At 43.5% G+C, this 23,954-nt stretch overlaps 1 protein-coding gene across 1 annotated transcript in view; it reads left to right on the top strand.

Moving 5' to 3' along the window:
• GABRA5 (gamma-aminobutyric acid type A receptor subunit alpha5) overlaps positions 1 to 23,954 on the top strand; it is a 58,811-nt gene that overhangs the window by 20,061 nt on the left and 14,796 nt on the right. The window contains exon 6 of the mRNA XM_075134928.1: positions 9,390 to 9,472. Coding sequence (XP_074991029.1) covers positions 9,390 to 9,472 — 83 coding nt within the window. The remainder of the gene's footprint in view (positions 1 to 9,389; positions 9,473 to 23,954) is intronic.

Below are 23,954 nucleotides of genomic sequence, written 5' to 3'. Positions count from 1 at the left end.
TGTCCATGTAAAAAGAAATACTATGTTTTGACTTAGAGATTCAGCTAAAAGATAAGGAAAATTATCAAAACCTCCTTAGTCAAAATACGTACAATGTTTTTGCCGTTAACTGTGCATCTTAAAAACATCAGTTACGCAAATTGGTTTCAGCATCAATTAAACTCAAACCACTATCTCTAGGTTTGCTCAGTCTGGTGGCAGAATATGCATCTCACCCATTCTACCTGCTTTTGCTTTTCTGTCTCTTCTGAAGGTGTCACCGAGGTGACCTGTCGCTGAGGTGTAGGCACAGCTCCATTGTCCCTGTTGGTGTGCCAGGGCACAGGGCTGCATGCCCTGGGGAAAACAGTACCCCACTGATCGTGATAGGAACAAGGAGGTCCCATCCAGCTGCATAACTGCATCTTTGTCCTGGGGAGATCTGGGTGGAGAGAAGGAGCCGAGTGCACTGCTGAACGTGGTTTAGCATGGGGAGAGTCAAATGTCACTAGGAGATTCGGCCCTTCGTTCTCTCAGGTTGCACTACAGCAAACAGGTGCTTACACTGTAGCAGATGCTAGCGCTGGCGGTGGTATAAATAGCAAACAGATGGTAAGTTGAGGCCTGTTTAATGACTGGTTATGGTGTGAAACAGCTGAGGGATCAGAGGGCTCTTTCCTGGAGAAGCAAGCACCCACAGCCTGCCCCTTTACCTGGCACTTCACGGCTGTATTGATCAGGAGCATGTAGCACTTCAGAGGCAAGGCAAAAAAAACCAGGTTGTAATGTCCTGCTTGGATGGCTAAACAACCTCTTCCGTGTACCAATAGGGGTACATATAAATAGGCATCTGCACCTGTTTCCCTGTGAAAGAGCATATTGTCAAGTCGCTGGACGCATGCCCCTTTCACACGGAGGCGTGGAGGAGCATTGAAGTTACACAAAAGGCAGGAGATCTTGATGAGAGGTGACCTCGGAGGTGGACATAGAAATGTGAGGTGAATAAGAAGAGGCTGGGATTAAACACGAGTTGCTGAAAGGAAACTGTGGTGAGATGTTTTGGATCATTCGTCTGAACTGTGGAAAATAACCAAGGATTTCAGCTCTGTATTTAGAGTTGCCAGATCACAATCCCTCCTACTACCCTCCCGTGTCTGTGCATCCCAGTCTCGATGTGAGAGAGCCCAAATGGCCTGGTACTGCCCATCCAGTCCCTCCCGCCCCTTATTACTTTCTAAATCCAGCTTATTTTTCTCTATAGAAAATACTGCATGCAGTTTTGTGCCTGTCCATACAAATATAAAGGTTGTGTGAACTGGGAGGAAGGAATAGGATGGCTGTGCAGCCAGGTAACCCTCATCCAAGGGGAAACATGTGCCATACTGACAGGCAGAAATGGAGGAACAAAAGCCCCTTTGGCCAGTCAGAAAACCTGCACCAATCAAATTGTCTAACAGGTGGTATCAAAATTGGAGGATGGGTGCACTGTGCCGTGTCCATCACAGTCCTTAGCCCCCATCGCCTAGGGCACCTGCGAGAGCTTTCTGTGCTCCCTTCTTCCTTGTGTACTTGGGTTTTCTCCCAGTGAAAGCAAGGGTCGGATGTCCCCCTGTGCGGTTGGGTGGCACCGGGCATTGCCTTCACCGGCTGGTTCTGCCAGTAGCTGGGACTGGCCTCTCTTGAGAGCCAAAGAGGAGCCCATAGTTCGGTCTTACACAGCGCTGCAAGAACAATTGTACTTATTGCAGTTAGCACATAGTTGAACATGCCACCAAAGGGCCATGCTGATGAGGAGATCATAGTCAAAATGCGTAGGGTGTGCAGACTCAGGGAAATGGCATAATGAAGTGTGGGCTGGTTGAGATGTTGTTTCCCATTTTACCTGCATCAACAACTGTATCAGCTTCTCAGCATTGCTAGTGCTAGTTAGATTTTTGGTTTTTCATTCAAGAATTCAGTAAAAATAGTAGCTACTGCAGAGGAGAGATTTGAAGGCCTTCCTCATGGGGTGTCAAGGAGAATTCATCATGTATAAGGGACCAGCAAGGAGAGAAAGCTTGGAGAGGTTTTTAAGTGAAACTATCAAGTAGATGAGTGCGATATTGTGCTATAGCATTCATAGCTGCATAGCCATGGTCTAAAGTTTCTTTAGGAAAGTAAGGTTTCTAGGCAGAGAACCTAAAGAAGGAGTTGACTACCAAAAAGCTTGGGTTTTTTAGTGCACCAGTTAGACTGATAAAAATTACAACTTCTTCCAGCAAGTTTTACCTCGCTCATGGACTTCATTAGACACCTTGGATAAACATATGGATAAACATAAACTCAGTGCTCCATCCATTGCTTTTATCCATGTTAAGGAAATACTGTAGAATGAAAGATATATATTGCTCTACAACTACCTGAAAGGAGGTTGTAGCGAGGTGGGTGTTGGTCTCTTCTCCCAAGTAACTAGCGATAGGACAAGAGGAAATGGCCTCAAGTTGCGCCAAGGGAGGTTTAGATTGGACATTAGGAGAAATTTCTTTACTGAAAGAGTGGTCAGGCCTTGGAACAGGCTGCCCAGGGAAGTGGTGGAGTCACCATCCCTGGAAGTATTTAAAAGACGTGTAGATGAGGCGCTTAGGGACATGGTTTAGTGGACATGGTGTGTTGGGTTGACGGTTGGACACGATGATCTTAGAGGTCTTTTCCAACCTGTATGATTCTATGATTCTATGATTCTATATTACCTCTACTATAAACTTTTACCAGGAGCTGGAAATGTAATTCTTTCTATAAGCCCCCAAATCCCTATCAAAGATCAGATAATTTAAGTGTCCTATTGGTTTTTTCTTTGCCTTTCTCAGGTCTTCCTGTGTCTAGAGGCTGAACATCCCCCCTGCCCCCATTTAAGAGTGTGCTCTGGGTATGCCAAGGTACTCCAGATGCAGAGAGGTCATTCCTATAGTGGTGCAGCTTTTGAGAACAATCCTGTCCACCTCAGATCATCTCAGGATAACCTACTCTTCAGCACAGTTAATCTAGACAATTAAAGTCTTGTTTTTTCACTTCAACATAAGCTATGCTAAGAATTTGGTTTGCTTAAAATGAAAGTTTTGCTGTCAAGTACACCAAAGCATCTGAATTATATATTCACAGCTCACAAAAACATCAGTAACTGGAGCTCTTAGTCCTCCATAGCCCCTTCCCTGTGGCATTTTCCAAGCACATTTTGGTGTCATATAAAGTTAACACATCTCAGCATCACAGGAAAGTTGGGAAAGGGTAGTATTCTTGGCAGAGTGGTTATGAAGGAAAAATGGACTAAGACAGAAATTTCTGCAGACCACCTCACTCCAGCTCCTAGCTTTAATTTCTATTCTGTATTCACTTTGTATGGTGGGTCCTAGGGAAACGAGTGTACAACCGGCATTATAAATAAGAAGCAGTGAAGTGCCTCCACATCCCACGCAGAGGTGCAGAACAAGACCTTGAGTCTATATTTTGGCCTCTTACCCAACACAGTGATGGAGATTCTTGAGCAAGGCAGTGTTTGAGTTACTGAGAATAACCACTTTTCTCCCCTGAGCCTGGCTGCAGAGAGTCACTCAGCCAGGGACGGGTTTCAGGGTGAGACTTAGAGCCGTCGATACGGTGGCTAAATGTGTATCCACATCCTAACACTTCTGTGCTGTGTTAGGTAACCCACTGTCACCACCATCCGCAGGGTTTGTTAGGACTGTATGGGAAGTGCTTCAGAACCAAGAAAGGTCTTTACCTATGTGTATATATCTGTTTGTCTGTGTGTATATATTTATATGCTCATTTACTTAAGGAACACAGGGAGACATCAGTTCCCTGGACTACACACTTACTGTGCTGGAGCCTGAAACAAGTCTTGCTTTAAAACCCTTTGAAAGGAATAACGGTTCGGTTATAAAGGTGCTTCCAAGACATCACAGTGGAAGAACGGGGTGAGTAGTTGCGTCCTGAGTCCAGGCCAAATGAGTAATTTCACAAACCTAACAATGTGTTCACAGTTTGAAAAAAAAACCAACCCAAACCAGCAACTCTGTTACTTTGTTATCCGCATGAGCATGCCAGAGTGCGTACCGGAGATGCCGCAAGGGCTCAAATTGTTTTGCCGAGGTCTGTCGGAGTGGGTACCCAGGGAAGCTCCTCCTGGAGTTGGCTCCTGAGAAAGGTCTGACCGGACCCTGAGGTCTTCCTTTGCAGGGAGCCAGCCCCTTTGGGTGGGGCACAGCCTGGGTAAGGCTGGATCCACTTAACTCTTTTGGGACGTGTTGGGGAGGTGTTGAGATAGATTTGAGATGAGTTTCAAGCAAACATTTTGCCTTTTTTTAAGGAAAATGGGGATGGCTGGCCTCATGCTGGGAAGGGCACTTTGGCTCTTCTGCGCCCATTCTGGCCTGAGCCCCACAGTGGGTACTGGGTGCCAGTACAAGTAGGGCCAAAGCACAGCATTAAAATGCTGCTTTTAATCAGGGACAAGGGCAGTGCACAGAAATAAACAACTAAGAAGACGGAACTGGTTCGGGGATTAGGGCAAACAGGCGGAAGAGCTTCGTATCTCTTTGGCCCTAATACCTCAGAGCCAACAAAACTTCCCTTGTCTCCCTTTCATCGGTAACTCTTGTTATTCAACACTTATCTGGAGTTGACTTCTCCCAAAAGCCACTGGTGACTTTGCCTTTCTGCTCCCCTCTCCTTCGAAAGCACTCTGTTTTAATTTGTTTGCATACTAAAGCTCGTAGCTGATAAGAAAAAGCAAGTTTCTGTGGCTGTCTGTTGGCTCCCCGGGCAGGTGACTGCCTCCCCTCCTGCCTGGCAGCTGCAGGTAATGCTCCGGAAAGTGTTTTCTGCACTTCCAGGGTAGCAGAGAGATGATAGCTTTGCTCAGTCTCCCGGCTCTTTTCCCATGAGTAGGAGCAGATGCTCCTTGCATTGAGGGAAATCACGGGGACAGCGGGGAGGTCCCTGCAGCCCCCTAAAAGAGGCTCTTGCGGGGCAAGAGTGCCTTGTGCTCTCCTTGAAGCACACTGGCTGCGGATGTCTGGCTCCCAAAGGTCTGCATTTATTTCCCTGACACATCCTTGACTTTAACACCTGCTTCTCCCCCGCCTGTTAAAAAGCAACGGTCTCCTGAAAGCATCGTCTTACTTAATTCTCCAGTGGAAATGGTTGAAGGTGACTTTTCTGGAGTGAAGAAGACTTGCTACTTGAATTGTTGTGCTTTTCTTAGATGGGTATTCACTTATGTGTCTATGTTTTGTTGAAACAGAACATCAGTAATCACTTTATGTTCTTAAAGTTAAGGCTGTACATAATGAAGCTTTGATGAAACTCTCATGTACGATTATGGATGATAAGTGAAATAATTTGTAGACCTAACTTTTTTTTCAGATAGTTAAGGTATGCTGTAGCATTTTGTGAGTTGATTAATATTTGGATAGCAGTGTAAGTACTTGGAGCATTATGAAAGTGAAATTTTGTCATTAATAATAAATCAGCAGCTGTAACCAGGGTTTATTACCTATTTTGGGTGAATACTGGCCCCATTGAAGTCAGGGAGAATTTTACCATTAACTTCAATAAAATCAGAGTTTTGTTCTCCCATTGTAAAGGACCTTTAACAGCCACTTATAATCTTGTCAAAAACTCTGTTTGAGTGAAACTAATCCCATAGGGGTTTTATTAAGACAGAGTGATGGTGGAGGAGGGAAGCTTTTAAATGCTTCTGTTGGAAAGAACTGCAGTTCGAGCAGTGCTTGTGCTGTGACAGAAAAATCCTGGTTTGGAGACTGTCTCCAGCTCAGATAACTGTGCTGCAGTGAGCACAGCAAGATTGTTCTGGAGTGACCATATTAAAAGGATTAGGCAAAGGCTGTTTCATATATGCATGCCAAGCCTCCTTTCTCTTCTTTCAGTAAATGCAAACTGGGAGTAATTTTGTTACGATCAGCTGTGCAAACCAGGGTATGCAAAGGGTACCTAAGCTTTAAGACTATGTTAAAAGCCAAAGTGTGCAAATATCACCCCAGGTGATATTTGAAGGAGCAGACCCAGATATCAAGTTCTTTGTGACTCCTGGAGCTATAATCTCAATATATAGCGTGTACTGTGCACCCAGGAGCAAACCTGTATGCAGTGACTCATGCTTCCAGCCCCCGGAGTGTAAGAGATGGCTGCTGTGCTGCTTTTTTTTCTGCATGCAGTAGAAAATCCAGTCTCTTTGAACCAGGAGTCAATTTAGTGACTCTGTTTTTCAGGTCCTCACACAGTAATGAAAAACAGCTACTGTTGGGCACAGAGTGCTCTGCAGAAATTGAGGGTGGTGACATTTATGCGGTGTATCAGAACCCACAGTCGAGTTTTCTGTTGCGTTACCCATTACAGGACACTTCACAAGCCTCGGGTAATGCACGCTGTGTCAGAGGTAGCTAGGAGAGTGTTCACTGAGCATTTTAAATTTACATAAGAGCCTCAGCTACATACTTTTTAAGAATAGCATGTAACAAATAGATATAGCCAGTTCATTTGTTCAAGACGGCCAGACTAGGAGTGGCCCTTAGGATGGAGGCAAGGGAAAAGTTTCGAAGCATGCCAATATTGTTGATAACGAGCAGAAGGAACTTCTTCATCCAAAGAATTCATGTTAATGAAAGGAAAGGCTGTACCCAAGCACATTTGCAGCTGCGAAACTCAGTTCTCCCTACCACTGGGCTAGACCCAGAAGACTGCACCAGGCGAACATCCTTTTAAGGGATGAGCTGCCTTTTGCTGGATGAGGAATTCAGAGGGGGTGCAGGAGTAGCCCTGGCTCCTGAGACAGGTAGTGGCAGCCAGGTGCCCTCCAGCCTTATGTGCTACCCTTTTATTTAAGACAGGCAAAAATAATTTCTGGAGGGACTTAATTAAGTTCCACTGGGTCACAGTCCCTGTGCACCTCATCTTCACTTCTCTTCCACATTTACAGTTGAGGAATGTCTGCAGCCTTCCTCATTACAATAACACAAAGGTTATTTCCAGAGATGCAGGCAGCAGGATACAATTCATAGGACAATCAGATGAAACAGAAGGTCTTATTCATAATTCTTCATTGAATCTTCCTTCACTTCCTGATTCCACAGCTGTTCTCTTGGTAAGATGGATATAGGGATCCCTTCCTTGGAGGTTTGCAGATGACAAGTATGTGTATTAAAATGTTGTCAAGCTGCAGCCTTTGAAACAACGTACTTGAGCTGTTGGTAGACGAAGAGACAGGAGGTGGACTGCAGTAAAACACGTCAGCTTTCTTATGGCACTTGGAGCAAAGTTTCTGAATTTATCAAGAAAATTAAATTTGCAATACTGAGTACAGAAAATATAATGATGCACTGGAGGGATGGCAGCCTTGCTTTAAAGTACCCATTAGAGTGATTTTTATGAAAAGGATGCAAGTTCTGGATGGGATGCTACTAGAACCAGCTTGTTAAATTCATTCATGTAGCATTCTCAGTGACTGTGGCTTTGCTGGCTTTGGTGTCCAAGGGCAATCTCCACTGCAGACAACTCTCTATTTTAGAGATTTTAAAATTTCTTTTACAAAAATAACGTCCAAGAACAGTTTTGCCTAAGGGGCAAAACTCAGGCCTCAGTTGTTTCTTTTCTATATTGAACAGACTTCCTGTCTGTTCTTACGAAATGATACATTATCTCTGCTCCGAACTGGATTTTTTTTTCTTTTGCTTTATATGTTTTATTATCTTTACATTTTCTGTTACTGTTTGCAGTTTGCCTTTTTCCCTCCCTGTTTCCCAGCCCATCCTCCTGATACAGTCTCTAGCCAACGGTACTATTGCACTTCTCTGTGCTTATTTTCCCATTTCCAGCTATTGGTAAAGCTCCAGAATTTCTGTGTGTTGGCAGAGAGTGGAGCTGTTTCCCCCAGTTTGTTGTCCATGTAGCTGGAGTGCCCCGGCAAGGCATCGTTGTGTTGTATTGAATTGGACTGGCTGAACACTGTGCCATCTGTACACGGACAGATTGTTACCCTTTACGATCCCTTTGGATGGAAGTTCTTGTAGCAAGAATACTCACTTTGGTGTGCTAGTATGAAGCGGTGATTATATTAGCCGGGGAGTATGGCTACGTGTGGCTGTTGTGATGGGAAAGGGTACTTTTGCGTTCTGGTAGTAGGGTGTTGTGGATTTCTTTGCAGATTTTTGTCCCCCAGGCAGCAGCTTGGTGAGGAACCGGGCTGCCCTCCAGCAGAGCTCGGCATCACCCCAGCACCGGGCACTCTGTGGGGCTTTGAGTGTCTCTGGTCTGTCGCCTCTGAGGCGGAATAGCAGCATAAAACGAGAAAGCCATAAGGGTATTCATAATGTAGAATGAGATTTGCATCCTCACTATCCTGAGCAAACCATCTGTGTTATGCAAATATCAAAATGGCCTAATCAAAATCAGGTTATCGTTGTGCTTTGTGCTGCGTGCACCTAGAAAAGTAAGCTTTGGCTCTCTTGATATATTTGATATATTTGATATCAATATAACTGACATTGCACTGCTCAGAAATTTACCTTAGGCTTTTCTTTGTGTTCAGCTTGATCTGTCAGTCATGCAGAACATCCATAGGATATGTCTATTTTTTTCTAAGAGTTTTTCCTTCTCCACCCGTATGTCACTATAGCTCAAGAATTTCCATATAGTGGCAGGGTGGTCCTGGATAGAATTGTTTCCCCAGGCAATACACTGGGGAAAATGGCTCTGGTGTTTTTTCCTGACAAGATGCCCAGGTAATTCACAATTGGACTGCCCTGATACCATGTGATTTCCGTGAAAACTAACTGTGGTGCTATAACTGTAGTGCTATATATAAGTCATAGAGAGAGAGATAGAGATAGAGATAGAGATAGATGATATAGATACAGATATAGATAGATATGTAATTGACTTTATAGATGACTTTTCATAGAGATACAAATATTTACCTTTATTTATAAATATCTATTTTTATGTATTTAAATAGTTACATCTATATATAAAGTCAATGCTTCTTGATGCCTGTAACCATGCTGTACTCAGGAGTAAAATTCCTAGTCCCGTTGCAGTATCTACAGAAAGCAGAAGCTCCAGCACAGGAGTTCCTTCACATACTAATAAGAAAGAATGATCTTACTGAAACAGCTTACATAAATAAAATCAGTTCACGTGTCTCAGTGTTGCTAGATAAGGCCTACAGCATGCACATACAGTGGCCCACCTGGCTTATCTCACATAACAGTTTAACGGGGGGTTGCTGTGATTTCAGCAGGAGCGAGGAGCCTTCAGGAAAAGCTTGCTTGTGGCAGCACTCATGTATTGCAGTGAGAGGCCTAAAGGGAAGGCGCCAAAAAAAAATTATGTGTTTTCTTTTTACTTCCCCACAGATTGACCATTTCTGCTGAATGTCCCATGCAGCTTGAAGATTTCCCCATGGATGCACATGCTTGCCCATTAAAATTTGGAAGCTGTAAGTTGTCTTCTGAAATAAGAACTGGAAAAATCCCATTGTTACCTGGCTTTTCACGTTCAGCCATGTCTTGTACAAATCATTCACCCTTCCCCCCCGCCCCACCTTTTAACATTGCTCATTAGCACCCCCAGTCTGCCACCCCCGCTGCTACCCTGCTGCGTGTTTTCTGAGTGTGCTTTATCTGGCACTGCTGCTTCTCAGCTCATGCTTGCATGCTCTGTGATAAATGGTGAGCTGACGGGTGATATGTCGTATATATACCCACATCAAGCGTGACAGCCGCTTTTAGATGGAGTAGTAGATGCAGACAGCTAAGTTGATAACTTGGTTTTACATTTATATAAAAATGGAACTTTCATTGGACAATATCAGATTGATGTGCTATTGTGGTACTTACGTGAATCAGGCTGCAGTGCAATATCTACATCACATATATTAAAAGAGATCTAGAATATTAAAAGAGGAAATATCTTTCCATTTGGCTTTAATAAATCCAGTCCTGTATCTTGTTACATGATGTTGCATACACATGTATTTGTATTTATGCACACATTGTTCTAAACTGTATGCTGAACGATGATTTTTCCTCAGTTCCAAGCCTCTAATCCACCACACCGCTGCCTTGCCAGAAGCTTACTTTAAAAATAACCTCAGGGGATCAGATGGTTATATTTAAATACAAAGCTCTTAATTAAAGTACAGATGAGGCTACTACAGTAGACATTTTTTATTTCGGTAATCAAATCAGAGGTTCCAGGTGCAATCAGTGTCTCTAAAGACTTTTGAAAATTACCAGGCAAGGCATTTTGCTAGTCCCTGAAGCCACCTAACAATTTCAGCATTTTTCAATGTTTTTTCAGTCGTATCAATTTAGAGTCACTAATCCTAGCAAGATTAAGCTTTGCCTTTATCGTCTGTATCTGCCCTGGCTTAATACTGGCTATGCATTGTCTTCTAGTGATCATACTAAGAAGTAAAAACACTTTACAGTAACAATTACCAAATTACCAAACTTAAGATGAACTGATTTCCCCTCCCTCTTCCAATCCAGATAGACCCAGTTTCATCTGAATAGCCACCAGTATTTTACAAGGTTCAAGTGTGTCCATTTACTTCAGCAACATTAACTTACAGCAAAGCCAATATAAATCTGAAGGTCCGTACATCTTTACACTCAACTTAAAAAATTATATGCAAACCATCCATTTCATTCCAAACTTGAAAATGGGAAAACATCTCACAGGAAAGTGTTGTTATTTGTATATAAGGTTAAACAAAAGCTACTGGAAAGAATTAAGATGCAAAAGAAAAATAAGTTGTCCTTCCTGGTATTACATGTTCTTCGCTGTATTGATAGATAAAGGTGAAGTCATACCTTGGTGGTCTCTAGTGCAGACTATAGAACTGGGATGTTGGGTCGTTCTATGATATCTTGCAAAATATGCAATATAAAACTAAAAAATACATATTTAAACAAAGAGCCTGATACAGCAGAGATCTGAAGCTCAACCTTAAAGTTAAATGGATGCTTCAGTGCATTAGTAGACTAGGTACAGTGAGGTACAGGTTCTGACTCTTCATATAATAAGACAAAAAAAAAAAACCAAACATGCAAGTGCTGGAGATAACATTACTAAGCTACAAACGCTTAGAAGGAATACAGTCTTCAATAGCATTGGAAAAAACCCAACAATCTGTCTGAATGCAATTACATGTTCTGCTTGTGCCAAATGTGTTACATATTAATCACCTATTAGCACACAAGTAATTTTAACCTGGGGAATAACCAACACTTAAAAGTCATATTTTAGGCATGTGAGGGCTGAATACGGTTTTAGTTCATGCTCCTTGCCACACTCAGTATACAATCCTAGAGTATATTTTATAAGTTACTACAAGTCACCTTTAAGTTCTTCCACAGTGTATAGACATGGAGCCATTTGGCCTGTGCTAGTTCACACTGGTAGCCTCTGCAGTAAATAAATATATAGGGACAAGCTATAGACAATCTTTCAGCCTTGGGAATATCTGTATTACTGATCCGACGGCTCATTAGTAATTTATTGTGATTTAATAAGCAGATGTTTGCCCAAGTAGCAGCCAATAAATCAGGGTTTATTGAATCAGCCCAGATGTATTTTAGGAGAATACAATATTTATTCCCTATTTACAGCAATACGGGTTTGCATTAAGTCATCTTCAGGGTTGCAGCAAGACAAAGCCTGCAGGGGTATATTATACACAAGCACATGCCCTTTCTGCTTTAGCTTTCCTCCCTGTCTTTCCCCAAAGGGCTTCTTTTTAATGGTCATCTTTCCAGGAAGGATTTTGAAAAGCCTCAAGGAATAACTTCAAAGTAAATGTTAAACACATTATCAGTAGAGCTGGGAGGGTGGAGAAGAGATGCGTGCTAACTGGTCAGAGGGTGGAGAGAGCAGGGCAGCGAAACAAAGCAGCCAGTGCACCGGGGGATCGGCACAGAAAGGATGCCAAGAGGCGATCGGTGCTGCATCATAGGCAGGAGTAGGTTATTATTTTTCCGGCTGCGTGAGCGTTCACCGCACTTGCTATAATTCAGCAAGCAAAAGAGAAAACGCCCTGACATTTCCTTCAGTATTAAAGAGAAGGAATGCTAATCTTACTCACAGAAATAAAGGTAAATGTTGAATTCTTATGTCCCGTTTGACTGGTTTCTTGCTATATTAGAATTGTGGGAGATTTTATGGGCCTAGGCAGCATTATATGTAGCAACAGAATATTTTGTAGAAATAGTTAAAAGCAAGATCAAATACGGGAAAAGGAATACTGAGTTACATGCACACACCACCAGCCCAGATACCTGCCAGGCAGTTCAAATGCCAACTACAGAAGTGATACTTCTTAATGCCTTATGGCATGTCATGAAAAGCTATGCTGGCTAGGGGCCAGAAGCTCAAGGACGGCTTCTAATGAACTGAACACAGCAGGTTTTAGTTGTCCTCCTCTTAAGTACAAAGCCCCAGTGCTCAGAGATGGCAAGATCAGTTGGGTCTGCTCCAGGAGGTGCTTGTACACGGATACTGTCCCTCCGGGCTTGCATCCCCACTAGCGATAAGGCCACCTGTAGAAACCGTCCTGCAGAAATCTCATTTAGAGGTACAAGGGAACCGGGGTCGGTGCATGAGCGCAGGCTCTCGGGTCTCTGCAAACAGACTCCGCTCCCTTCAGACCAGGGGTGCTCAGTGGGGATGGCCGTGGCAGTCTGTTCATTACCTCACGGTCGCATGCGAAGGATGCTGGCTTCTTCCATGGCCAAGTTTAAAATAAGCTTTCCGTTGCAATTCTAGTGCTGACCTGTACTCTAAATAAACTTGCTGGTCAAACAGGATCTGATGAAATTTCCTGATGCCAGCCACAGTTTCGTCAGCAACGTCTTAGCCTAAGCAATTCCTCCTTACCCCCAAGCTATTTCTGGTGTGGGGAGTAGGAATTAGATAGGAAAGCAAGGACATTAAAGCTAGGAAGCTTTAATGTTTCACCTCTTCCACTGATAGGCCTTAAGAGTACATGAAAAGTATTGTTTAGTACAGTTTCCAAACACCCATGTGTCACCGGGTAGGTAAGCATCATTATCTCTAGGGCAGCTGAGGCAGAGAAGTTAATTGACTTTCTGTAAATTAATGTCAGAAAAAGGATTAGACTCAACTTCTTTGGTTGGAGAGACAGATGTCTAATCCACTGGACCATGAAGGCCTCTGCCCAGGCAACTGACTTAACTCCTAAATCTCATTTTACTCATGCGTTAATTATATCAGTTTTACCTAGCTCACAGTGTTGCCCTGAAGATGAATTACTTAATTGCTTTTAGTGAACGTTAACCAGTGCTTTGACAATGTCAAATACTGTAAGGTGGATTCTCTTTATGGCAAGTACATGTAGTTATCAGATCTTGTATTGTGGAACAGATAAATGCATGAATCTGCTGCCCACTAGTCACTCAGCTGCAAAAAGACCCTACTATTTTTAGAGTAAGTAGAGAGTCTAATGAATATTCTGAAAATAATGAGATCCCCTAGCTCATGAGCAGAGGAAAAACAGGCCTGGCGTTTATTCCTGATGAATTTAATTCGGCCACGTAGATGGCGAAGCTTGATCCCTGTAGATCAAAAAGAGAATTTTCTGACTGTTTGTGAGAAAGCAGCACTAGGTAAAATTTGTAGCACGTGAAGAAAGTAGCTAACAGGGTTCTGTACATCTTCCTTTTTAACAGCTCAAACTGAGTCATGGTGTCTGCTGTGGTCTTTGATAAAGGAAAGTGCACAGGCTATTTCTGTAACGGGAGACATGCCCAAATTATTTTCCTCTAAGGAGGCTGGTGAAGTCAGAGTAATGAGGGGACAGTAACTTCACCAGTATCCCAGGATTTTATTGCACTCACTGTTCACCAACTATCAATGCACCTACAGCCGCTGAGAAATTGCTCCAAAAAAAGTACTTTAAGAAAATTCCCCTGATGGTGAAATGTCTCTATAATGCTGAGAATTAGCTGAGATAGCACTGAGGTGAAGGCACCTACAGGGGTTTCTTGATTTTGTGCTTCCCCCGAATAGCACCTGTGAAGCTGCAGGAGAACTTCGGGTGGGGAGAGAGAACTTCAAAACAGAGTCCCTCCAAACAGACTCTAATTCTGGTTTAGTAAAATGTGATAAAGAATGTATTCAGCCTCTCAAAACGTGTGGGTAAAAGTCTTGTATAAGAATATAATGAAATGAATAATAAATAAAGACAAATGTTAATTTTAGGAGACTTTGAAAAGGGGAAATGGCTCTTCGGTAGGTTTTCCTGGGTTGCTCTCTGGGCTGTGTTGTTTAAAAAATCAAACCTTTTAGTTCAGAAGTCCTTAAGACACAGACTCCTGACTGAAAAACACTCACAAAATCATGGGGATTCATTAGAGCCACGAGCCTCCTTTAGAGGCTCCTTAGAGCTGGAACTGTAGTCTCATGCAGAGGCAGAGCTTTTCTGTTACTCGTCTCAATCAGCTGGCCAGAAGAGGCTCCTGAGTCCATTCCCGAGAGCAGAGACAGGCAGCACGGCTTGTTGACTCTGCTGGAAAGCGTTAGTGCCTTCTTTACGAAAGGGCACATGGAGAGAGCGAGGGAGGTTCTCTGTGAAACGCTGAGTGGCCAAGTTCAAGACTAAGTTGTGATTTTGCAATTTAAGGCAAATATAGAAATGATAGGTTTGGCCTTTATGCAGTGTATAGAAGCTTTCCTTGAAGTCAAGGGAGGTATGCTGCTCGCTCACGTAATGTCTTCTTTTACGTTTTCCTAAGGTTTATCACTGCTTACTTAGACACCTCCACTGCAATGAACATCTGAATGACTAAAATAAGGTGAAGCTAGGTGAATACTAAAATTCAATATTTCGAAGACGTTTGTTATATTTCTCTGCTCACTCCTCCTGCCCCATGTTACCACCAGTTACCGACCACCACTTTGGTTGGAATTCTTCGCCCCTAATTTTTAGCTGTTTAGAAGCTAGGTCTCCAGACATGCTGAAAGAGATGCTTGTGGCAGCATCAGACAGGCAGTCTTGACAACTAGCTTGGACCAGGGGTGTAATTTTACTTAAGTTTAGCTAGTAAAGCATAGGCATCTAGCCTGAACTAATTTTCCATATAAACCTTACAATGAGTGGAGGAGGTGGAGACCACCTAACAGTATTGCTGTTATTTGCCTCTAGTTTCCTTGAAATCGTGGACACATGGCTAGTCATGGGGCTGTGTTGTTTAAAAAATTAAACCGTTTAGTTCAGAAGTCCTTAATACACAGACTCCTGACTGAAACACACTCACAAAATCATGGGGATTCATTAGAGCCACGAGCCTCCCTTAGACTCCCCTAGATCTGCTGCCGCTCTTACCTGTTCTGGGACATGGAAATGCTCTGCTGCAGAATGAGCAGGGTGGTTTGTCCCATATCAGAAACCTTGCATTGACAGCACAGCCTTGGAAAATGGAGAGGATGGATCTGTGACAATCTTAGATAGACAAATATGTCACAGTTAGTTATCTAGACTCCCTTTATGTCCACTGAAAGGAAATAAGTACTTCTGTAGTGTGGTTCATTAGAACTACTTTTGATAACTGCCTAAGGATGAGATGAATCATATTTTAGAAGTTCGTATTTTTCTGCAATACCAGCTCAAATGTAGATGAGTATATTGTACTCTGGTCAGAGTAACATAGAAGTCTTCTTTTCTCTACATCGCTCACTCAGAAATACATACTTCTGTTGTATTTTGTTCAGAAGGAACAGTCACTGCTGCGGATTAGTTAGGTGTTACTTATGTTGGTGGAGAGCTTTTGTATCTCTCCTAGGTACTATTTTAGCTATTTCTGCTGGAAGTCCCATTTTTCAAAGGATCTTAATAAAAGTCAGTAAGGCTCTTCAGTATAGAGACAACTTTACCATTTCTGCAAGAATCTAGTATGACCTGTGCTGTTCCTTCTGCATTGAGTGGAGTGGGTTGTACCAATAGATACTTAAGCCTTCTTACAGGTGGTGCTACATAGCCTGTACTCATTTCAGATATGCATCTATAGCAATACGGACACTTCGTTAGCCAGCATTTTGAGCACAGTGCTGCCAGCAGCTTCATCCTTGCATCGAGTCCCACAGTCAGTGTGGAGCAATGCAGCCTGGAGCTCCCAAAGAGCAGGAGATTCAACAAGCATGGTGCGTAAAAGAAAATACTGTAATATTCAAGTATTTCAGAGATCAAAGAAGCTTTCTTAACAGGAATCTGCTTAGAAATTAAAACGTAGGGTTCTGGGCCTGGACTGCATGGTGCGGGTTTCTGCAGCAGCTATTGCAATGGGACCCTTGTCTGCATCAGAACTTGCAAATGAATACGACCCTAACTTCTCACTCGTCTGATGGGTTTCCCATAGAAGTGATACCTTTTAGTGTGACAAAAGGGAAAAGGGCCCTTTCTAAAAGCTCCCTAAAATTATCAGATCGGTCAGTTTTTCTTCACCCATTACAACGACACACATTCAGGACTTTCCGGAAAAGGATGGAGAAACTGTGCTAGTATACTCTTTAAGCATTTGCAATCGCTATTGTTAATTAACTTTTCAAAGGCTTTGTCATGTGCACATGGTTACTGTTTGCACTGAGATAATTTTAAAAATACATTAAAAACGCGGCATTTGCTACTGTTCCGTCCTCTGGGTGTGTGATTGCGTCCCTGTGAAACACTGCCCAGCTCTGGGTCAGTCACTTCGTACTTCTGGTCACCCCCTCTTCAGAAGCCAGTGAGTTTTTCCCCCTTAGCTTCATAACAGAGCAAAAAAAGGGGAGTCAGAAAGAACAATTGCTCGCACAGGGCATTTGCCACGTGATCCAAAAAAAGTTGTTTCCCCATCCGTCTCGCAGCCAGTGCTAACCCCCGGCTGCAAACTCTGCCGACGTGCAGCGGACGAGGGCTTGGCTCCCTACCAGCCCGGAGCAGCCGCCGCGCAGGCAGGATCGCCTTTAACGAAACCCTTTTTTGTGTCGGTAAGGAGTCCTTCCTGGGGGCGCCGGCGGCAACTTTTTTGGCAGCTGCAGAGAGCCCCTTGAGCGGCCGCAGCTGAAAGCCTGTGCACCGCCTGCCCGGGGAGCAGCCTCCTCATCAGGAGGTGGCCCACGTGCATCAGGCTTTTTGGGCGGGGGAAGCTCGACTGGTGGTGTTTTCGAGCTCAAGGAAAGAAAAGTTCAGGCAGGGGAAGGAGTTGGTGTGGAGATACTCAGCAGTGGTTTTTTTACCTTGCCTGAAAGAGGTCTAGACACGATCGTGGCAGAGCGGCATGGAGATCCAAGTGCTTTGCTGATGGTACAAACATCAGCATGTGTTTCCCACTCTGGAGACTTCAGCCTAAATTTAAAGGCTGCACAACTGCTTGATTACAGGAAAACAGTGATTCAATTTGAGTTGTAAGCAGTAGGAAACAACATGCAGAGACTCTGTGGTTAACAAATGACCCTTGGGTGCAAACCTGCAAAGATATTGCTGGGCCCCTAATGCCCCAAAAGGCACAGCGAGGGCTTACGGTCACCAGCCATGGATCACGGGTTTACGCCACTGATAAATGGGATATTATTTATAAATGGGACAAACGGGTAAATACTGCTCCACTGCTTTACAAGCCAGGTTTTTAATGGCTGTTATTTTCTAAGGCTGTTTCCATGGCTTGTAAGCATTTCATAAACGTTTCTGAAATCGTTCTCATGAGGCTGGTGTGAGGTTGGTAGGTCTCTGCTGCCTGCATTTTGCAGGTGGGGATAAAGGAGGCAAAGAGCAATTACAGTCTCTTCTGAGCAAAGATAGAGTGGTTCATTACCTGCTTTCATTGCCTCTGTCGTTATGGGTCCCTAGGTTCAATTAGAGCTTCCCAGTTCTACTGCAGTCGATTAATGACAAAATGACTTGCCTAGGGGTTGTTTTGCGGGGGGGGAAAGCTGCAAGACACTGCTCAAACTTGGATTTCAGTTTCCAGCTCCTTCATGACACCTCAGTCTCTGGTGGGCCAGGGAGTCCTCCCTCTACATTGCCGGATCCCGCGTTAGCCTCCTCCCCTACACAGAGGGCCAAGTTAGCCCGAGCTGTGATCTAGCGCTGCTGCAGTCCCAGCTCAGCAAGCTTCTTCAAAGAAACAGTTGTTTCGTGTTGTCTTCCATGAAGAAACATGAGGGGAGGAGGAGTGGGAAGAAGGAAAACCTGAAGGGCCTTCTATTTTCCCCCCGTTCTCACTGAAAGTCTCCACTTGAAAGTCTCCTCATGGCCAGCCTGTGCTAGCAGCTAGCCATTGTGCCGAAAGCATCCCAGCGGTAAATGTCAGCAAAGCTGGGATTCCTCCCTCCTAAATTTATATTTCTGCAGAGTAAATATATACAGCTGAGCGGATGACTCTCACCCTTTTACAGTCAGGGGAGAGAAGTAGATGTTTTTAGGCTGGGGTTAATCTCCTCCTAAAGCAGATGACTAAAATAGGTCAGCTGATGGCTGTAGATAAGGAGATGTTTTCCTCGCACACAGGGAAGATGAGACTGTGTGCGCCTTTGGGCCTGGGTCTCCGTGACGGGAAGGGGCCGGTTCCCAAAGAGGGGACATGCGCCTGAGTGCTGGGGCAGACAGCGGGCGAAATGGCAGTGCCTCTGGTAAGCAACAGATCACCTCAGAGAGGCTCCTTGTATCCATCACGGAGGTTGGGCAGTTTGAACCGACGGCCTCGGGAGGTTTTGTCCCCTTATCTTAAATATGGGGCTGCACTGCGACCCACGGCAGGAGCGTATAATCCCGTTTCTGAGTTTTAGATGACTGCACCTCTGGCGCAGGGAGTAAGTTCTAGTGATTGCAATCTCAGGGAAGTATTGAAGTGTTTGAATAGTAATATTTCAGCCTGCTGTCTCTACATACCTATTGATTACACATCCGCACAGCGTTATTAATGTAGCAGTACTTCTGAGAGTTGTAAATGTCTTCATTAAGGGACTGGTTTCAGAAACAAAGGTATATATTTAGTTCTGCAAGTAGACCAAATCACTCTTAGCTGGTTTCAGGTCATACTGATTTATAAGTGAGGATGCTTTGAATGGTAGCTCAGCATAGGCTAGCTATGATGGGTGAGTTCCTGGTGCCACTCAAGTGGGTGGGAAGAACGTCTGTTAATTACGATGAGGTCACAGTGTCATTCTGTGATGTTAGATGTGGCCGAAAATACCGTGTTAGTGAAGGCACCCTTCTCAACGAGATCAAATGGAGTATTTTCTAAAATTCACTCTGCATTTCTTGAAAGAAACTCCAGTGGTACTCCTGGAGAGCTTTGCTGATATTAAGCGGCAGCTTGCAAAGTGAGTGGACCACCAGAATCAAGATTGCTTAGAGAGTAAGATACTACGCAAAGTGGTGTCAGTCACACTTTGGAGGATACTTTTGTTTGCCTTGCAAAAAGTAAATTAAATCTCTAACATCTTCTTCATGACCATGCTGTTTTTTTCTAATGGGGCAGTTAATATAGCTGCCTAATATTGTGATTGCAAATTCAAAGTTTATTAAATGTTAGTACAGTGCTCAAACTGGAATGACCATATGCCTGGCCTACAAAGACCAACATAGGATCAGGAAGGTCCCAGGATATTTCAAATTTTTAAATGTCATCCCAGCACATCCTACTGCTCTGTTGCTCTAGTTCTCTGGCAGCAGATATTTATACCGGCCATAACAGAAAAAAAGAAAGCATCAGAGGCTGGAATACCAGATTTTGACCTGTTCCGTATGAAAAGCAATTGTGTATCCACCGTTAAATTTGGTGTAAAATCAATTCTCAGATTAGTTCTAGATCGAGACAGCTACCACTAAATCTGAAAATAAAGCAAGAAGCTGTGTTATAAATACTGACTGCAATGAGAGCAAGAAATGGGAAGAGGCGAAAGAAGGAAGGCATCACCTGCTCCCTATTGTCACCTCTCAGGTGAGAGTAGGGACTTTGGGAAGATGGTGCTGCCTGGTACCTCGAGCACCTGGATGTGTAACAGTCCTGCAGCAAACCCTGTTTAGTCACCCCTTTCAGTCAGCCTGTGGCAGGCATCCCACGACGACGGGTGGCACAGTTTAGTTGTCTACACCTGCGTATCTGTTTGCCGTTTGAGGTGCTCCAGGCTGCCCAATGGGAAAACTTTTTCTTTGCCGTTTTCTTTCTCTTTTTCTGAGTGGAGCCTGAGGACCTGCTATCCCAGGACACACAGCTCAATTCGGTGTGCTCTGCCTGGTTTTTAATCCAGGTGCCTATATTGTCAGATTTCACAGCACGGAGTCAGTCCTGGTCACGGCGGTCCCAGTGCCTGGGGAATAGATGCACTGCTCTGATTGCTCCCCCGCGGCCGCTTGGGCCAGCAGGATGGGGCAGGGAAGAGCTGACGCTGTCACCGGTGATGCTGCCTGCGTGGCGGCAAATATGCACAGCTCTTTAAGGGGCATCGCTCAAACTGCCGTGCACAATCATCCTTGAGAGACATTCTGTATTACTCTGCACAGCTCCTAGCTCAGGGCTCTTCTTAAGCGGGGTAATAGCATCCTGTGAAGGTACTGCGTCTGAGTGAATTATCAGGACAACTGTTCATTCATATTCATGGTACATTCATCATTGGTATGACTGTGATTTAGTGTACTAGCTTGCAAATAGTCAATTTATTGTATTAAAGCAGTCAGCAGCCTTGCCTATGCTAATCATGAATCACACCTCCAAAATCAAAAAGTAACTTTCAGGCAAAATCATAAGGGTGGTTTTTTTTTCCTTTGCTTTATATTTTTGAGCTCTAAGTTGGCTCACGTTTAGCATTTTCCCCCATGAACTGGAACTTCTAAAATTAAGCGGGGCCTTCCACCTGTCACTTGCTTTGAAAAGCCAAAGACAATGGCTTTTACAGAACTGTGTGTCTCAAAATGAATTTCACAGGCATCTTCAGTTCTGTATGTCTCACCACCTCATGGGTACAATCTGTGCTTCCATTTCATTTCCAAGCCATAGACACTTCTATCACATTCCTATTCCCACCTTTTCCTGAGGTGACTTATAAATTACATTCTGAAACAGAGTCATTTTGACCTAACTTAGGGCTTTATTTTTTTTTAGTAATGATCAGTATAGTATATTAGTGTTGCTTAGTAATGAAGTCTCTCGAGACCCGTCTGGCACATTTTTCAGAACATCCTATTCTATTCCCTGCAGAATGTGACAAGATCAAATAAAACTGTATATCAGGAAAACATATAAAATACTGCCTATGTTATCAAATTATATTTTTATTTTAACTTCAGGAAGGACAGAAACAATCATTTTAGTAAGGCTGAATTTCCTACTGCCCGTTTCACAGCCAAAGGTGTCCTATTGTCTTTTGTCATCAGTTTTCACACAAGAATTGTTTCAAGTGGATGAATAATTTCCTCCTTGGATGTCCTCTGTTGTCCCATCTAGATGATACCGTGCCATTCCAAAAACATTTCATTCGGAGCATTTAATTTCTGCTCGCATCTGGAGCACTGTGTCCCATTCTGAGCTCCCCAGTGCAAGAAAAATACGGACTTTGTGGAGGGGGTCCGGCGCAGGGCCACAAAGATCATTCAAGGACTGGAGCTCCTCTCCTATGAGGAGAGGCTGAGAGGCTGTTCAGCCTGGAGGAGAGAAGGCTCAGGGGGACCTAACCCACCTGTATAAGTACCTGATGGGAGGGAATGAAGAAGAGGGAGCCAGGCTCTGCTCAGTGGTGCCCACTGACAGGACAAGGGGCAGTGGGCACAAAATTAGAAAACATTAAATTCCATCTGAACACAAGAAAACATGTTTTTACTGTGAGGGTGACTGAGCACTGGAACAGGTTGGCCAGAAGTTGTGAAGTCTCCATCCGTGGAGATACTCAAAACCTGACTGGACATGGTCCTGGAAAACCTGCTTTCGGTGTCCCTGCTTGAGCAGGGCGTGGGACTGGATGATCTCCAGAGGTGCCTTGCAGCCCCAACCATTCTGCGATTCTGCGTGATGCAAATTTGTAATCATGTGTATTTATACATGTTACACTTCTTGTCCGTGGCACATATTTAAAATCTTGCATGCTGTTTATCCATATGCTGTAAGCTTATGCCAGTTTAAATGATCAGTCTTAATTCTGATGATTTCAGGTCCCTAAAGTAATTTCCATGACCCTCAAATTCTCCCAAGAACAGCAGAATTCATCACACTATGGCAAAGTCTTCATTTTAGGCTCTTAATCATTGAATATATGAAGACATTTCTCTCATATTTAAATTTCTATTTTACTTTAATAACTTACTGTTATAAAAAGCTATTGCCCCCTAGACCCAGTCCATGCATATTTAGTACCATGTCTTGTTATTTTTATATTTAAAATTACATTTTTTTTAGATCTCTTTTCCACTATTTCTTCCTATAGAGTCATCTCATTTGTATATCGATTCATTCTTATCAACTCAATTTAATGGGAAATTCCAATTACAGAGCTCAAATCTGGCTTCAGTTGCATAGGCACAATGGTTGAGAGATGCTTTATAATGGGTTAAAAAGTATTCATGCACAAACCAGAAGAAACCCAGCCTGACTCTTAGAATTCGAGTTGGTACATGACGGGTCAGTAGCAGCGCTGTTTTACTGCCTGCAGAAGTCTTTGAGAGGTTGTAATATGGATCTCTACTGAGTTGTCTAACAGCCTCTAAGTGAGTTAAATACATTAATGGGTAGATAAGACAGAGAGATAGATATTTGTATGCGTATTCAGATTGTAATGAGAGCTTCTAAAAAAGCTGTCAATTTATGCACATCTTTTGCAATCAACAGGCTTTGATGGGGATTAGCAATACTCCCAAGATCAGGCAGTCTGACCATCCTGTGGCATGTACTAAATACCATGACGATAAAGGCTAAGAATGTAACTGCACAATTGTAATGAATAAAATAGAAAACAAGCCAAAAGTCATCTTTCTACAGTATCTCTTTAAGTTAATTCAGCCTCCGACTAGCGTAATTCTGAAAGAAAAATTCCAGCCATGGTTTATGGATAAACGGTTTGTTTAACTGTGGAATGCAACTCAAGCATGCAGGGTGGGCACCATACACACAGATCCCACATTTCACAGGTTGCCTTCACTTATTATGCAGGCACTGCTTTTATGGCTTCCTGTGAGGTCTGTCAAAAGGTTTGGGGAGTGTTTTGGAGAGGAATTCTTTTTTCCTAAATTATTTTATGCCCTGTCTGAAAACTTACTGGCAGACACCAGTGTTCTTTTTTTTTCATGGGTTATAGCCTCAAGAAATACATCTGGGTCCCATGGACTCAAAGTTTGGACTCAGCCATCCACATTTGGGTTTATTTGACTTAAGGAGCCAAGAAACACTTTTTTTTTTCCTTTCATTTTTCCCCTAGAGTTTATTCCAATGTGGAGGAGAAAGAAAGGTGAGAAAGAAGAGTGTCTGTCAGTAGCCACAGGTGCCACCACTGCCCTGTGGTGGGAGTAGCGGCAGGAGAAGGCTCCCTGCTTGTGGGCTGCTTCTCGAACGTATGGGAGGATGCTGCACTGCTCGTACTGTTTCATTCACAGATGAAAACAGGGAAAACAGGGCACCCCTCAATGCCACGGCAAATGACAGGGATCCTCCAGGTCTTACCAACTGGCTGCTCTGCTTTGTCGGACTTTGTCTTAATGTAGTTCCTCCCTGTGGCTGTGGTCGCTCCCTTGCCCTCCGTTCACTGGCTTAAGAAAGACCATGTCATGCTTTCCTTGCCAGACATACGAGAGCAGGAGGAGGGTGGGAGAAGAGCAAGGGAGAGCTTTACCGTTTTTATATTGTGTGGTATGTGTTGGACGTTAGAATGAAGAAAAATGGATCTGCTCATCAATAAACAGATATGAGAAGAAATTACTTATTTCATCATTCTGGCAG

Source organism: Calonectris borealis, chromosome 1 (assembly GCF_964195595.1).
Source record: "Calonectris borealis chromosome 1, bCalBor7.hap1.2, whole genome shotgun sequence".
Lineage (NCBI taxonomy): Eukaryota > Metazoa > Chordata > Aves > Procellariiformes > Procellariidae > Calonectris > Calonectris borealis.
Note: the sequence above shows the minus strand (reverse complement) of the source record. Positions and strands in the feature narration are given on the sequence as shown.